The 18474-nt window shown below is 39.4% G+C and overlaps 1 protein-coding gene across 1 annotated transcript; it reads left to right on the top strand.

Moving 5' to 3' along the window:
- The first annotated feature begins 2664 nt into the window (after positions 1-2664).
- On the top strand, positions 2665-7216 carry LOC145821238 (uncharacterized). Its single transcript, XM_082917757.1, has 2 exons — positions 2665-3782; positions 6709-7216. Exons 1-2 carry the CDS (start codon positions 2774-2776, stop codon positions 6885-6887), a joined length of 1188 nt encoding a protein of 395 aa, XP_082773883.1. The 5' UTR covers positions 2665-2773; the 3' UTR covers positions 6888-7216.
- The last annotated feature ends 11258 nt before the right edge of the window (positions 7217-18474 follow it).

Here is an 18474-nt window from a genome sequence, read left to right as displayed (position 1 = left end):
CTTTCTTCGGTGCGTCTCCATTTTGGCCGATGTTATTCTCCCCGGGATTTTGATCTCGTGCTCCTTCATTACGGTTTTCTTCTTCCACGTTTAGATTGGCAAGTTTACTACCCCCACTAGGGATGTCAGCCCCAATCTTTTCTCCATACTCGTTGTTGGCCATCTATTGTCCTTAAGTTTCCACAGATGGCGCCAAATTATGGGTGTTGATTTTCGACCACACAACCAAAAAGGGGAAACTCGCTGGAGAGCACTAGCAGAATAGATTAAGCTCGAACAACCTGTCACAGAAATATAAGAATCTTGCAATGGTTCGTCCACCCGGGGGCACTCCGATGATCAAGTCAGTAAAATATCTCTCAAAGATAACCAATAGTGCTTAACTCACTAGACAAAGCATAAAAAGCATACCCTAGACCCATGAGGGTACCTTCCTTTTATAGCCAACATAAACCTATTCCCAATTGAAGCCTTGCTTCAATGGACTCTGGATTACTGCTAATCTTGGACTCCCAATAGGATTGGGATAAACTCTTTAGGAGTCTTATCTTTATCCAAACTGAAGTCCTCTCCCAACCTAGGACTCTAGTCCTCTATCCAAATATCTCAGATTCCGGTATTATCGCACCATATCTTGGCATTATGGTCCGCCCACGTGGCACCTCGGCTAACAACCTCAGCTACGTGGACTACCCAAAACTATGCCCTCACACTATATATATTCAGGCCACTGTGTTTATCATATTAATGTGCATGTTAAGTATGCTATAATACATGATGTCAGATTTATTTTATTAGGACAAAAACCAACATAGGCCTCTGTTGATAAATAAAAAATAAAAAATAAATATATGTTTTACCTAGATTTTTGGTTTGGTTTCCGTGTAAAATAGTCTGTTAACCTACTGTTTGTTATATAGATGCATGCTATCGTCTTGGTACCTGAAGCACATGTGATCGGCATTATTTCACCTATGAAATTCTTGATTAGAGTGTTAATTTACTATTATTTGCATGCTGCCATTTAGTGGTTTCTATAGATGTAAATATATGTTTCAATAGTACATACTTATTAAAAGTAAGTATGTACTATTGAAACATATATATACATTTATAGAAATATGACCGTTACTGAGCTTCCAATCGCCAGAGAACAACGGCTGGAAACGGGCTGCTCCACGAAGGAGGCAGATCATCTGATCAGAAACACTAAGAAGATTAAAAGCACAGTTGATTCAAAGGACGAAACGATGAATGAATTCATCTTAGAGCCTGAAATTTTGGGAGGGGTGTCTCATGCGTGCCATGTGGATGCCCTAGCTACTGACGAGGTTAATCCGAATCAGATCACGGCGACTTGCCCTGAATCTACAGATATTAAGATGAGTACCTTTGGAAATCGCTCCTTCAAACAGGCCCTCTTACGATCTAGGTTTAATGAGAATGGTAATGAAAAAAATTTTGATTGCGATGTGGAAGTATTATCCTCTGATGAGAAGGATGATAACACTGATGCACAAATAGAGGAAATGGGTAAGGATGGTTTTGAAAATCATAGTGCCATTCCCAACATCAGAATTCCTCCGACTCTTCTGAAGAAGATTAGGGAACCCTGGAAAAAGTGCCTGATTGTGCGTCTGCTTGGGAAAACCATAGGGTATAAATTGTTCATGCTGAAAATGTCCAAAATTTGGGGTCTGCAAGCAGATTTTGAAGCTTTGGATATAGGGAACGGATTTTTTATAGTTAAATTTGACATGGTTGAGGATTATACTAAGGTTTATACAGGTGGTCCTTGGATTGTTTTGGATCATTATGTCACCGTAAGGAAATGGCAACAAGATTTTAAGTCTGATGATGCTGAAGAGGATACCACCGCGATCTGGGTTAGATTTCCTAATCTACCCATTGAGTATTATAATGAAAAGGTCTTATTTCATATAGCTAAAGCCTTGGGAGTCCCTTTGAAAGTTGATATCAACATAGCCATGGTAGCTCGCGGGAAGTACGCTCGTGTGTGCGTTGAAATCGATCTTCAAAAACCACTGATTTCTCACTTTACCATTGGTAAGTATACTTATGGAGTTAAATATGAACACCTCCACTCACTTTGCTTCTCTTGTGGCAGGGTAGGGCATCGCCAAGAAAGCTATAGTGATTGTCAACCAAGAAAGCTACAGTGATTATTAACTACCGACGTTAGCAACCCAGCCCCAAGATTGCACCGGCAACACAATAGAGAAGACAATGGACCAAACGGGCAAAAGCCCAAACCCAGACCAAGAAAGGGCAGATTCTGAATTGGGCCGACCCACGTATGGGCCTTGGATGACAGTCACAAGCCAAAGAAGAAAAGCCAAAGGGTCGCTGCCTAATAGAGGAAACAAAGCCCAAATGGGCAACAAATTTCATGATCTGAGAGAGAAAGGTGGGCCTGTCAAAGATCCAGGTCAAACTAGTAGAACTAATGAGGAGTTGGGGTTTCACTATAAGACCAACAATAGCCCAATTGTGGGAAATATATCACATAGCCCCCTAGCTACTGTTAAAGCCAACAATGGAAAGGACATTAGACTGGGATCAGAGTTTCAAAACCTACAGACACGCCATCAGAACTCCAACAGTACTACCATGGCTCAGATGTCAAAGTTTATCCCATCTACTCATAGTGGTAATCCCCCACCCACCACCACTGAAGCCACTCTTCTGCAACAAGCCAACCCTCAAGTTCAAGTTCAACCCCAAGCAAAGACCAGAAAGCCACCGGACAAGAATGGAGGCCGAAGGAGAGAACTACCCCGTGGAACAACTCACAGTGAGCCAAAACAGAGTGATGGTGTTTCTCACACCAGGGACAGAAGCATTTCACCGCATTGCCTCAGAAGGGTGGATAGAGGAAGTAAAAATCAGGATTCAACCATGGAGGCAGATCGAAATGGGTCAGGAGCATCACATGATATCGGTAGAGGCATTGAAATCCATGGAGGACAACCTAAAGAAAGCAAAGGAACTTCTGGGCTTTGTTGACCAGATGTCACCACCCAAATTTAACAGATCATCCATGACTTTACTAATTTCGACTTGTAGAGGTGCGGGAAACAAAAAGTTCAAAAGAAATTTGCGTGAATTAGTACAGATCCACAAGCCAGATTTGTTAGTTCTTATGGAAACAAAAGTGGAGTTGGCTGCCATGGGAATGTTTTTCAACCAGATGGGATTTACTACTTCAGCTCATGTTGATCCTGTAGGTCGAAGTGGGGGAATCTGGATGCTTTGGAACCCCAGTCTAGTCAATGTTAGAGTCTCTGAAGCCAGCTCTCAACTCATCACAGCCAGGATTGCTAAGCAGGATTACCCTGAGTGGCTTCTCACGGCAGTGTGTGCAAGTCCTATCAACAACAAAAGAGAAGATTTATGGGACAGCTTGGAAAACACTGTTCAAACTAATTCTGCACCTTGGATGATAGCTGGAGACTTTAATGATTTTGCTAGCCATTCAGAAAAGAGACAATCTGCAGGGAGCTCAAGTCTTTCTAGCAGCCAAGATCAACGAAGAATAAACAAGTTCTCAGAAAGAATGAACAATTGTCAGTTAATGGACTTGGGTTGCACTGGTCCGAGGCTGACCTGGACAAATAATAGACAAGGTTGGGCTAATACAATGGTTCATTTGGATAGAGCTATGTGCAACAGTGAGTGGAGAACTAGCTTCCCTGAAGGTCTGGTTCGAAACCTCCCACGAACTTACTCTGACCATTCCCCAATAATGATATTCACTCAAGGTATATCTCCTTTTAAACCCTCTTGTAAGCTTTTCAAATTTGAGGCTGCCTGGATCTCTCATGAAGAGTTTCACACAGTGGTGGAGGAAAGTTGGTCTAACAACCAAACTTCCCTTATGACTAAACTTGATACTCTAGCTCACAAGGCTAGTAATTGGAATAAAGATGTGTTTGGTAACATATTTAGGAGGAAAAGATGGTTACTTGGGCGGATTAAAGGAATTCAGAGAACCCAGACAACTTTATATTCCCATAACCTTCATGTGTTAGAACTTGATTTGATTGCTCAATATAATAAAGTCCTCTTTCAAGAGGAACTGCTGTGGTTTCAGAAATCTAGATCGAAATGGATCACCCAAGGTGACAGAAACACAAAATTCTTTCATCTCACCACTATTATAAAAAGGAGGAGAAAGAAAATTGATGTTCTGAAGGGTGCTAATGGTGGTTGGATTGATAATCCTGATGAGCTTAAGAGGCATGTGCTCAATTATTTTACTACTCTGTTTGCTCATAATCCTTCTATTTCTTTGAGTCATTGGAACAACTTGGCTAGTCATGTTGTTAATGTTGAGGAGAATTGTGAGCTCATGAAAGTAGTTACTAATGATGAGATTTGGCAGGCTGTGAAAAATATTAAAGCCTTTAAAGCCCCTAGAAGAGATGGCTTCCAAGCCATCTTTTATCATACCTATTGGAATGTGATTCGCCCTTCTGTGTGTGATTTTATCAAAAACTGTTTTGCTACCCATTCTATTCCCTCAACCATCAACCGTACCCTGGTGTCTCTTATCCCTAAACTGGATAACCCTGTGAATATTAAATAGTTTAGACCCATTAGTCTGTGTAATGTGACCTACAAAATCATTGCAAAAATTTTGGTTAGTAGAATTAGACCTTTGCTCTGTAAGCTTGTATGGCCTAACCAAAGTAGCTTTGTGCCTGGTCGTTCTACCAGTGATAATATTGTTATCTCGCAGGAAATTATTCATACCTTAAGTTCTAAGAAAGGGAAAGTTGGTAGAATGATCCTCAAGGTTGACTTGGAAAAGGCCTATGATAATATATCTTGGGAGTTTTTGAAACTGACTCTAGAAGAGTTTGGTTTAGATGACAACCTTAGTGATATGATTATGTGTTGTGTTACTTCTGTCAGCACTGTCATTCTTTGGAATGGTGAACCATTGCAAGAGTTTAAACCTGAAAGGGGGCTAAAACAGGGAGACCCTTTATCTCCCTACTTGTTTGTGTTGTGTATGGAAAGATTATCTAACATGATTACCAAGCAAGCTGAAAACAATAAATGGAAAGGCACTAAGACCTCCCATAGGGGCCCTTGTCTGACACATTTATTTTTTGCTGATGATTTAATGTTATTTAGCAAGGCAGATATAAGAACTTGTAACACAATTATGACCACCATGGCTGAGTTCTGTGAGATTTCTGGATTGAAAGTTAATGCCCAAAAATCCAAAATCTTTGTTTCTGCTAACATTGAAAGGAGAGTGGCCAGAGATTTGAGCCTTATATGTGGCATTCCCCTCACTTCTAAGTTAGGGAAATATCTGGGTGTTCCCCTTTTATATGGGAGAGTCAACAGAGGGCACTTTAACACTATTCTTGAGAAAATGCAACATAAGCTGGCTGGTTGGAAAACCAGTGCTCTGTCCTTGGCTGGCAGAAATACCCTTATTCAAGCTATTAGCTCTGTTATCCCAGCTTATACCATGCAGACTACTGTGTTTCCTATGAAAGTGTGTGATGCTATTGATAGACTTAATCGAAATTTCTTGTGGGGTGATACCCCTAAACGGAAAAAAGTCCACTTAGTGAAGTGGGACACTGTTTGCACTTTGAAAAAACATAGTGGACTTGGTTTAAAGAAGGCTAGAGACCAAAATCTGGCTTTACTTTCTAAACTTGGCTGGAAACTTTTAAATAATGAGGAAGGTTTGTGGCTTGATGTGTTGAGAAGAAAATATTTGAATAGAACTACCTTCTATAATTGGCCTAAGAAGAAACTTGCTTTCTATGTGTGGAGAGGCATTCTCTAAACTAGACATATTCTCAGAAAATGGGTGAAATGGAAAGTTGGAAGTGGTGAATTGGTAGATATATGAAAGGATTGGTGGTGTGGTGATAAATCCTTTGAGGAGTTAATGACTATTGACCACCAATCCAACCATATACCTGCTGGTGGTTTTGGTACTGTTAACGCTTTCTTGAATGAGCATGGAGGTTAGAATGTGGATTTTGTGTCCACTCTAATGCCTTCTTACATTGTTGTTATCATTTTGGCTGCACCTTCTCCTTCTTCTACTATCACAGATAGTTTTAACTGGAATAGCACCCTTAGTGGAGGTTTTTTCTACTACCTCTGCCTATGATATTATCATGGGCCATCATAGTTATGTAGATAACTGGAGCTGGATTTGGAAAGTAAGGCTACCTCAAAAACTTAAAGGTTTTATGTGGCTTCTTTTTCATGGAAAACTGCTAACTAACCTTATGAGATTGAGTAGGGGCTTAACATCTGCCCATGCATGCCCTAGCTACTGTGGGGTGGAAGACATGGATTACTTATTCAGACATTGCTTCAAAGCCAAAGAAGTGTGGTTGGCCTTATGTGGCCGAACCTGGTGCAGAAACATGTTTAGCTTATCTTGGAAGGATTGGCTTTTGTCTAATTCCAAGAATAAAAAGCCTTTTAATGAGCAGGCTACTTGGTCTTCTGTCTTCATTATCACTTTATGGAAAATTTGGAAAAATAGAAATGTTTTTGTTTTTGAAAAAAAGTTGTGTAATGGCATGGATAGTGTTAAATTCATTCTTGACTACTCAAGAGATATTGATTTGGCTTTCAATTTGTCCATTATTAATCCCAGGCCTGCTTTTAGATTGATACAGTGGATGTTACCTCCTGCAGGTAAAATAAAACTAAATGTTGATGGCAATAGGAAGCTGGGAGGTGGAGGCGATTTTGGCGGAGTTTTCAGAGATGTACGCGGCGCTTGGGTGTGTGGCTACTATGGAAGGTTGGACAGTGGAACAAGCTTGGAGGCGGAACTGTGGGCTCTCCACAAAGGACTGACAGTGATGCTCTAGAAAGGTATGCACGAGGTGATCATTGAGACTGATGCTAAACAAGTTGTGCAGCTGATGGAGGATGCCATAGATGATAAATTCCCTTTTAAGGCACTATTGGAGGATGCAAAAATAATTTTCAGAGGATGTGAATGCACCATCCACCACATCTATAAAGAGGGGAACTTGTGTGCGGATGCGTTGGCCAAATTTGGAGCGGAGCAACCTGAAGATGTCTTAGTGGTTAATGATCCACCACAGGAAATTCAATGTTATCTTGTTGCTGATATGATCGGCCTCTCTAGGGAGAGGTCCTAGTTTGTTTGTATTTTCTGTTGTACCTAAAAAAAAAATAGTACATACTTATTTAGATATTTAATTGAATGTACATAGAAGACCATTGTTATTCATAGGAAAAAGTAGTTTACCGTTGCAATTCAATTTATTTAATAATTAATTAATTGATTAATGATCTATTGTTTAATTTATTTAAAGTGAATAAATAAATTTTTCCATACTTTGTCTTTCTAGTGCTTTATCATGATTGGCATGTTTCTAGTTTTACAATATAATTTGCATGTTAATTGCTTTTTAATTTCTAGGATTATTCACATGAGTTGTTTACAATGTAATTCCTCTAGAATTAGGTGTATGCTACTTGTTTAAATTTATTTACATCTTTATTACGTAATAATTGATATATAACTGATGGCAATAAATTGTAATTTAATTATTTGAAATCATAATTTTTTTAAGGTTTTGTAACTTGTCTAATTTATTTATATATTTATTGTGTAAATTAAATTGTAAATTTAATTTTGGAGTTTTAAGTTTTATATGTGTAACTTATATCGCATTTTAATTTTCACTTAATGTGCTATTCATAATAGAGCCAGAAGGGTTAAATACAAAATTTTTCTAATTAGTTATTTTGTATTATGTTGTGGTTTGCTACTAACTTTCTTTGTAGGCATACCAATGCGAAAGGGAATAGAAACCATACAAATCCAAATTAATAGAATTTGGGAGTGCAATCTTTGACTACTAACCTTTGTGTTGAACAGAAATACCTAAGCATGGAAAGAAATTTTTGGACTGCTTACAATCTTCAATTGGATTGGTTTACTTGTCATTTATTTAAAGCAATTGGTTGCTTGAGTTTTATTGTGGTTATTTACCAATGTGTTTAAGAAAGTTTTCTTTGCTTGTATTGTTGTAGCAATTTTTAAATTGCATGTAAGTTTGGACCTCAGTTTGGTTTAACCTAGTTTATCCCTTGGAAAAGTTAATTCTAAAAAAATTTTCCCATGGACTAGGAGCCAACATGCTCTTGAAAGTTTTGTGAAAAGATTAACTAGGTTTTAAGTGGGACCAATGTGACCTCTCCAGTCTTCGTGGGAACATTCTTGACCATATTCGATTCTAGGTTAAGTGGTGAGACTAGTTTTGAATTAAATTTCCAACTGTAGGATTTTTTTGGTGTTAAGTTTAATTTCTGGAAACATAGAAAGTGAAATTATGTTGTAATTTTTAGAAATAACAACTGTCATTGATGCTGCTATTGCTACTACTATGAATGTTGGTGGGGATCTGAATCCCGAGGCAACTGACTTGCCAACCCCTATTGTTGTGATCTCTGTGGTCAACCCTATTACTGCTCCTGCTGTTCCGAAAGGCCCGCTTAACCATCACGAGTGCCTGAAGAAGTTCACGAGAGTGAATTTCAAGAGGTGGCAGCAGAAAATGATGTTCTACCTGACTACTCTTAACTTTGCGAGGGTTTGGAGTGAAGATCCACCAGCTGTGGAGGAGAATGAGCAAGACAAACAGAAGCTCATGGCTCTAGATGCTTGGGAGTAGTCAGACTTCTTTTGCTAGAACTACGTTTTGAATGGCTTGGCAAATTCACTTTTTAACGTGTTTTATGCCAAGAAGTCAGCAAATGAGCTGTGGGATGCTTTGGACACGAAGTACAAGACCGAGGATGCAGGGGTAAAGAAATTTGTCATTGGCCGGTTTTTGGACTTCAAGATGGTGGACTAAAAAACTGTCATCAGTCAAGTCCAAGAATTCCAAGTAATTTTGCACGAAATTCATGCAGAGGGAATGTTCCTGAGTGAATTATTCCAGGCCACTACTCTGATTGAGAAGCTGTCTAACGACTATAAAGACTTTAAGAATTACTTGAAGCATAAACGAAAGGAGATGACAGTCGAAAAGCTCGATGTCAGACTCCGGATTAAGGAAGACAACATGAGGAAAGAGAGGAATACCTCCACTGTGAAAGCAAATGTGGTTGAGCGTAGCTAGTCCTCAGGGTAAAGAAAAAGCCACCGACAGGTAAAAGCTCAAAGCTGGGGGTAAGAGGCGATGTCTCCAAAAGATCGGTCTACAAGCCGCAAGAACCTACTTTTAGGTTCAATGGAAAGTGCTTTAACTGTGGAAGTGATGGGCATCGGGCTGTAACAACCCCCATACTGTTTACTGATTAATGACCGATTGATTACCGATAATCACCGATTACTGTTAAACGGAACTGATAATGACTGATAACTGACTGATAATTGAACTGTCTGACTGCAATTGGAAACCGAATTGATTGAGTATACGTTAGTTAAATTGCATTTTATCTGTTGACAGTATGATTATCTGTTCATGTTCATATGCTTAAACTGCTAATTGAAGGCCTTATCGGCGGCCGAATCCAAAACCGATTAGTGTTCTATGACCCTCATAATTTATGTGATTTTATAGTACAATTATCTGAAAATTGATTAGGTATGATTAAATTAGATTAAATAAGCTAATTAAAGAGTTGGACTTAATTACCGAATTGCCACCCTTAGTGGTCCACTCAAATGCACACACTTGAGCCTTGTATACACTTCAATCAGAGCATTTCATCAGCTCATTTCTTGAGCTTAACCGACCAAGAGAGGGAAAGGGAGAGGAATTGAGTTCTACCTTGTGAATTGCTTGGAAATTGAAGGAATTGGAACATAGGTTGCAAATTTAGCTTCCTCACCTTGTAACTAAAGCTCTAGGTAAGGAATTCAACCCCTCTTTGTTGTGTTTAAGCTCATTCATGTAAGATTCTTGAGCCTCTAGTGCTTCAAGTCTAGAATTGGTTCATTGTTGTTGATTTGGAACTCATTTCATGCATGCATGTTTGTAATGTAGATGTTTGAGTTGTTTTCATGGCAAAAGGTTACATGCATGTCCATCTTTTGGTCATACTCCATGAATTCATCATGTTCTTGAAGAAATGAGCCCATTTGAACAAGCTTTGAAGATTGAATTTGGTTTGAATCCATGCATGTTTGCATGTTTTTCATATTTTTGAAAATGGGTTTGAATGTGGTTTTAATTGACTCACCTTTGGGGCTTGAATTCATAAATTGAGCTTTGAAACTTGTTATACATTGAATTTAGTTATGTTTTCCAGAATTTGGGCCCAAGAGGTCGAGTTTGGAGTGGTAGAATGCTTGGTTTGAGCTTGGGAGGCAGATCTGGAAATTTCAGATTTGGCTTCCTCGCTCGAGCGAAGGATTCCCCGCTCGAGCGAGCACCTTTGTCCAGGGCTCCGCTCGAGCGACCATCGAGCGACCATCGCGCGTAGAATCTCAGCATCCAGTATTTTTACTGTTTTGCAGACCGCTCGAGCGAAGGATTCCTCGCTCGAGCGAAGCCTTTGATTTTGGACTTACGCTCGAGCGGAGAAAGTCTCGCTCGAGCGAGGCTCCTAGTTTCAGCAAACTTTGCGAAATGTTTTCTAAGTGTATTTTTGCATCCTCATCCCATCCTAGGCATTCTTAGGCCTAGTTTAAGACATTTAGATGGGGATATCGTTGTAGAACACACCAAGGCAAATTAGAGATTAAGTTATGATATTTCCCAACTGTGTAGCTTAGTGTGTGTTCAACCTGTGAACTGTGTAGGGTTGGCAACTGGGGAGACACGCTCTAGCATACCGTAGCCCAAACTCTGTGAGTAACAATTGTGTAAAGATATGTTCAACTGATATCTTTTGAATACTGAACTGAACTGTTTACTGAACTGGTATTATTTACTGAATGAATGTATGTCCTTTATTTCTGAACTGTACTGTGGCATCCTTAGTACTTACTGTTTACTGTTACTGTTACTGCGACAGAATCCTCTGTCGGTTCCCTCGTGGAACCACTACTGTTTACTGACTGATGGCCATCATTACTGTTCGGTCTTTTAAGACCTACTGTTACTGTTATGCTAATGGATGTACCACATATGACTGTTTACTGTACTGAACAACTGAAATACTGATTGAATTGAACTGTTTTCATTACTGTAAGGACATTCATTCTAAACCCCTTTACGCTTTATGTTATTCACTGGGATTTAGCTCACTGCTCATATATATATGTAGGTGTACAGGCACCAGATCGGAGCTAGGAGCGTCAGGGTAACTCCAGTTTTGTCAAGCCAGCCTTTGTGCCTCACTGCGAGGTTCCGAGTTGCCATGCTATGGCTTGGGGGTGTTTTGTTTGTTTTCCCCCGCCTGTCTTCATACTGTCTAACTGTTCTGTATAGACTGAATGTTTACCGTACTGTTATCAAGGGATTAGGTCCCTGTACTGTGTGATTGTAAATTCTGTATAGACTGTACTGTTTGTATATGTATGAATGCATGAAAAATCTTTTTGGCATACAGACTGTCACAGCTCATTGGACATTGTTTACTTACTGTATTGGCTTCCGCCAGGCCCTGTACTCTGTTTTACCGTATTACTGTTCAGCAGGCCTTCGGTAATCTCGGATTACTGGCCGGTTACGGTGCTAAACCCATAGGGCCGGGTTTTGGTCGTGACACGGGCGGTTGACTGTCACAAGAAGAAGAAGCCTTACAACAAGTACCTTTCATAAAACAAAAGCCGGGTACACGTGGCTGAGATGGAAGATCGATCACTAGATGTGGACGACATGCATCTGGCAGCTGTCGTTTCCAAAGTGAACATGGTGGGGTCCAACTAGAAGGAATGATGAGTGGACATTGAGGCCACTCGCCACATCTGTGCGGAGAAGAAAATGTTCATAACCTTTGAACCAGTTTCAAATGGTGAGAAGTTGTTCATGGGTAACTCTGCAACCTCAACTGTTGGGGGAAAGGGCAAGGTGATCCTGAAGATGACTTCAGGAAAAGAGCTGACTTTGAATGATGTCCTATATGTACCGGACATTCGTAAGAACCTTGTCTTGGGATCGCTCTTAAGCAAGCATGGCTTCCGCATGTGTCACAACCCAAGCCCGCCCCTTTAGGTTTAACGACATAATCAGCCAGTATTCCTCGGATTACCCAAGGCCTCTTAGCAGAATAACAAAAATATAAGGGGCTGCAGAAACAATTATACAAAATATAAGGTCCATGGAGCTGTGAAGACGTACATGAGACAAATAAGTTTTAAACTTATATATTGTCAAACTTCCAAAAAAACTCATATCACCATACAAATAATGTCATGAGGGATTTAGCCCAACGTATAGACAAGCAAAGCAACCAACAAAACATTTTCATGAGGTTCACAAAACTTGACTTCTCAAACGAAACCTCTCCGGAAGGCACAGTGGTTGGCTGACACAAAACACTCCAGGCAGCAACTTAGGCCTAGTCACGCGCCTGTTCACCTACATACATAATATAAATAGTGAGTGAAAGCCTAGTAAATAATAACATAGTAAAGGGTTTAAATAAATGACATCCATAACAGATTCAGAAATCAGAGTTCATACCAAAATAGATGTGTATTCATATTCTTGTTCAAACTACATATAGAAATCAGAGTTCATGCTTAATCATACATAGTATATCCATTAGTGTTATCATGCTTGTTAGTTCTATAAGGAACTTTCGGTACTGGGAAACTTGTATTATACTTGAGCTATGGTATTATTACCCCCGGGAAAGGGCCTTGAAACCACGGTATTGTTACCCCCGGTCAAGGGCCTTGTACTTCTAAACCACAATATTATTACCCTCGGGCAAGGACCTTGTGCTAAGGATGCCACGCATACTTGTCAAAAATTGGACATTCATTCATTGATACAGAACATAGCATTTCAGAAAACTGATTATTTCTTGTCATATCATATAAGAAAATACTTTAACATGAACATAGCTTTATAAAGTTATTATTCACAGATGGCTCCACTTGCATAACAGACCAGTCAAACAACTTGTGGAGCGTGACCTATACACACATAACAGAAACACATAATGAAATACACACTCGGTTGGTACTTAACTTCTTTCTTTTTGTCCTTAGTGTGTTTCTAGGTCTTATCCTCTTATTGAGCCCTAATCATGGCCTATGAATGCCTAGGATGAAATGTGGATGCCAAAATGCACTTTGGAACTCTTAATAAAACTTGCTGAAAACAAGGATCGCGCTCGAGCGCAACTTCCCTCGCTCGAGCGGACATGCAAACATATGAGGGGTCGCTCGAGCGCAGATTCCCTCGCTCGGGCGGTCTGTAAATTTTGCAAAAGTATTGGTTGTGTGAAATCTTCGCTTGATGGCTACTCGACGGTCACTTGAGCGTGAGATTGAGGTCCCCGCTCGAGCGCAACTTCCATTGCTCGAGCAGTCTGCAAAATGTGTAAACTTATGGGAGCTTGCATTTCACGCTTGAGCGGACTTCTAGTCGCTCGAGTAGAAGTGTAAGATTACTGACTTGTCGCTCAAGTGCATAATTTGTCACTCGAGTAGAAGTACAGAATCTGGAATTTCCAAATTGCACTCCCAAGCTCTAAACTCGAATCACACACCTTAAAATTCATCTTTTTGGGCCCAAATTCCAGAAAACATTTAGAAACTTGTAAAATACCATGATTTGAAGATCATTCACTAAATCAAGGTTATGCCATTAGTACCATTCGGCAAAGTCAAAATTGGTACAGTTACTAACCTAGTCTTTAACTCTTGGAATGCGGTCTCTCTTTGATCAGTCCAATCAAATGGTGTGGTTTTCTATGTCAATTGAGTGAGTGGCAAAGCAAGTTTGGAAAAATCCTTCACAAATTTGCAATAATAGCCTGCAAGTCCCAGAAAATTTTGAACTTCTGATACATTGGTTGGTCTAGGCCAGTCCACAATAGCTTCAATTTTCTATGGGTCAACAGAGATACCATCCTTATTGATTACATATCCCAGAAATGCTACACTGTCAAGCCAAAATTCGCATTTGAAAATTTTTGCATATAACTTCTTTTCTCTCAGAATCTGTAAGACAATTCTCAAATGATTTTCATGTTCTTTCCTATTTCTTGAGTAAATCAGAATATCATCAATAAACACAATGATAAATTCATTAAGGAATTGTTTGAAAACCTATTCATTAGGTCCATAAACACTGCAGGTGCGGTAGTTATTTCAAATGGCATTACCAAAAATTCATAGTGTCCATATCTAGTTCTGAATGCAGTCTTCTCTACATGTTCTGCCTTAACCTTTAATTGGTGATACTCAGACCTAAGGTATGTCTTAGAGAATACTTATGCTCTTTGCAGTTAATCAAACAAGTCGTCTATTCGGGGCAACAGATAGTTGTTCTTAACAATTACTTTGTTTAACTCACGATAGTCAATACATAGCCTCAAAGACCCGTCTTTCTTTTTGACACATAACACTGGAGCACCCCAAGGTGAAGTGCTTAGACAGATAAACTTCTTGTCTAATAGTTCCTGGAGTTGAGTTTTCAATTCTTTCAATTTAGGCGTGGACATTCTGTATGGGGTTTTAGAAATTGGTTATGTCCCGAGTACTACATCGATAATGAATTCAATTTCCTTATCAATTAACTCCCTAAGTAGTTTATTAAGAAATACATCAGGAAATTCAAAGGCCACGAAAATATTTTCCATACTAACATTATTCAAAGACACAGTCAACACACAACACAAATAGCCCTGACAACCTTTTCTTAACAATTTCTTGGCTTTCATAAATGAAATCAAGTATAGCGGAGGAAATACCCCATTTCTAGTAAAAACAAACTCAGGCATACCAAGTGGTCTAAACACAACAGATTTACTCACACAATCAATAGTGGCATAGTATTTGGTCAACTAATCCATACCCAGAATACAATCAAAATGATCAATGCTCAAGGGCAGCAAATCGACATACAATGTCATATCACCAATCATAATATCACATGCCGAATAAACATAAGCACATATCATAAGACCTCCAAATGGTGTAGTCACAGATAGTAAACAGTTCATGGGTTCTAACGGTCTAGTTAATTTTCGAGAAAAAGCATGCAATACAAATGAATGCGTGGAACAAGAATCAATCAGCGCATAGGCATTTGAGCATAGATAGAGATTATACTTGACACCACTGACTTAGTATTTTGTACATCTCCAGGTACTAATGCAAAAACCCGGCCTTGTCTCAAACTTTCTCCCCCAATATTGGCTCTCATATTCGTTCGTGGTACAGAAGCAGATTCGGATGAACTTACTGCAGGACGGTTAACCCTGTCGAGCCTCGTCGAACAATCTCTAATCATGTGGCCTATTTTGCCGTATCGAAAACAAGCACCAGATGCACGGTGGCACGTGCCACTATGCTTCCTTCCACATTCTGGACAAACTGGCATAGACCCACTGCTTTGGCTTGAACTACTTGAAGACCCAGTATTTTTCTTTTTGCCTACAAAGTGTGAGCGGCCCTTCCGAAAATTGGAGCTAGATCTTTTGCCTCTCCATTCAGTTGTTGGAGCATTAGTCTGTTTCTTTGTTGCTAGTATGACCTCTGCCATCAATGCCCTATTAAGTACTTCCACATAGGTAGGCAATTTCAATACGCTTATTCGATCATACACGTCCAGGTCTAAGCTCCCTTCAAATTTTCGGGCCTTCTTATAATCTGTGTCGACCATATGAGGGGAAAAATTTGGCCAACTCAGTAAACTTAGCTTCATACTCGGCCACAGACATCCTACCTTACTTCAATTAGTGGAATTCAGAAACTTTTCGATCCCGAAAATACTAAGGAAAGTACTTGTCATAAAAGATGTCATTGAATTGTGCCCATGCCATGTTCCTATTATTAGTTCGAATCAATAACCACCATTTTCGAGCTTCATCTTTTAAAGTGTAGGTGGCTAATAGAACTTTCTGAGTCTCAGAACGAGAAAATACCTCAAATAATTTCTCAATCTCGAGCAATCATGTCTCTGCGTCTCGACGGTTTCATCTTCATAAATTTCTGAGTTAGGTTGATAATGTTGTTGTTATCCGGTTCAACTCACGTAGGTAGAGGCGGGGAGGGGGGGAAGTAAAGGTTGTTGCCTCTGTTGTTGTGTCATTGCTTCAGTTAAGGTTGTGAGCATTTGTTCGATTTGGCTCATTCGAGCCTCAGAGGACCCTGCTGCATCATCACTTCTTGTGTTTTCCATTGCTATAGGGAAACAAGAAAACAATAAACATGGGCAAATAGTTCCTTTCACAGTGTTCGGAACATTTAATCTCAGTTCATTCGTTTCAATTTCATGTGTTCATATTCAGGTGCAGTTTTCTTATATACAAAAATTGATACATACTCACACATGTAGATGGAATGCCCTTAACTCTTACTAAGACATCCTATAGCTCATATGGACTTGTGTGTGAGGTATAATGTGTGTTTTGATATCACTCTGTCACGACCTCAACTCGCCCCTTTAGGTTTAGCAATGTAACCGGTCAACAATCTTGAGATTATCCAAGGCCACTTAATAGAATAACAAAAATATAAGGGGCTGAGAAAGCAATTATACAAAATACAAATGTTCATAGAGTTGTGAAGACATACATGAGACAAATAAGTTTTAAACTTATATAATGTCAAACTTCCATAAAACTTATATCATCATATATATAATGTCATGAGGGACATAGCCCAATGTACAAATAAGCAAAGCAACCAACAAAACATCTTCATGAGGTTCACAAAACTTGACTTCTCAAAAGGAATCTCTCCGAGAGGCACAGTGGTTGACTGACACAAAACACTCCAGGCAGCAACTTAGGCCTAGTCACGCGCCTGCTCACCTACATACATAATATAAATAGTGAGCGAAAGCCCAGTAAATAATAACAGAGTAAAGGGTTTAAATGAATGACGTCCATAACAGATTCAGAAATCAGAGTTCATACCAAAACAGATGTGCATTCATATTCTTGTTCAAACTACATACAGAAATCAAAGTTCATGTTTAATCATACATGGTACATTCATTAGCGTTATCATGCTTGTTAGTTCCATAAGAAACCTCCGGTACCGAGAAACTTGTATCATACTTGAGCCACGGTATTATTACCCCCGGGAAAGGGCCTTGAAACCACGATATTGTTACTCCCGGGAAAGGGCCTTATACTTGTAAACCACAGTATTATTACCCCCAGGCAAGGGCCTTGTGCTAAGGATTTCACGCATACTTGTCAAAAATTGGACATTCATTCATTGATACAAAGCGTAGCATTTCAGAGAGCTGATCATTTCTTGTCATATCATATAAGAAAATACTTTAACATGAACATAGCTTTACAAAGTTATTACTCACAGATGGCTCCACTTGCAAAATAGACAAGTCAGACAACTTGTGGCGCGTGACCTATACACACATAACAGAAACACAAAATGAAATACACATTTGGTTGGTACTTAACTTCTTTCGTTTTGTCCTTAGTATGTTTCTAGATCTTATCCTCTTATTGAGCCCTAATCATGGCCTAGGAATGCCTAGGATGAAATGTGGATGCCAAAATGTACTTTGAAACTCTTAACAAAACTTGTTGAAAACAGGGGTTGTGCTCAAGCGGAACTTCCCTCGCTCAAGTGGACATGCAAACATATGAGGGGTAGCTCGAGCGCAGATTCCCTCGCTTGAGTAGTCTGTAAATTTTGTAAAAATATTGGTTGTGTGAAATCTCCGCTTGATGGCCGCTCGACGGTCGCTCGAGCGTGAGACTGAGGTCCCCGCTCGAGCGCAACTTCCATCGCTTGAGTGGTATGCAAAATGTGTAAACTTCTGAGAGCTTGCATTTCACGCTCGAGCAGACTTCTAGTCACTCGAGCGAAAGTGTAAGATTACAGACTTGTCGCTCAAGCGCATAATTTGTCACTCGAGCGGAAGTGCAGAATCTGGAATTTCCAGATTGCACTCCTAAGCTCTAAACTCGAATCACACACACCTTAAAATTCATCTTTTTGGGCCCAAATTTTAGAAAACATTTAGAAACTTGTAAAATACCATGATTTGAAGATCATTTCACTAAATCAAGGTCCCAAACCATGCCAATTTATCAAAATCCAACTTGAAATTTATGAATATGCCATGAACATGACATGCATGAATTACTTTGAGCTTAGGCTTTCCAAAACATGATCAATTAAGGTCAAATGGTAAGAAATGTGATGAATTCTCAAAACCAAGTTAAGATAGACACATGCATGTGAACATTCTTCAGAAATCTACTCAAGATATCATGATATATGCATGCATGAAATGATCCTCCTTTCTAATTCATTAGCTTATCTCTTGCATAACTTAGCTTAATTCTTAAGAATTCTTGTATTAAAGT

The sequence above is a fragment of the Camellia sinensis genome, chromosome 3 (genome assembly GCF_055761805.1).
Source record: "Camellia sinensis isolate YWXY chromosome 3, ASM5576180v1, whole genome shotgun sequence".
NCBI lineage: Eukaryota > Viridiplantae > Streptophyta > Magnoliopsida > Ericales > Theaceae > Camellia > Camellia sinensis.
Note: the sequence above shows the minus strand (reverse complement) of the source record. Positions and strands in the feature narration are given on the sequence as shown.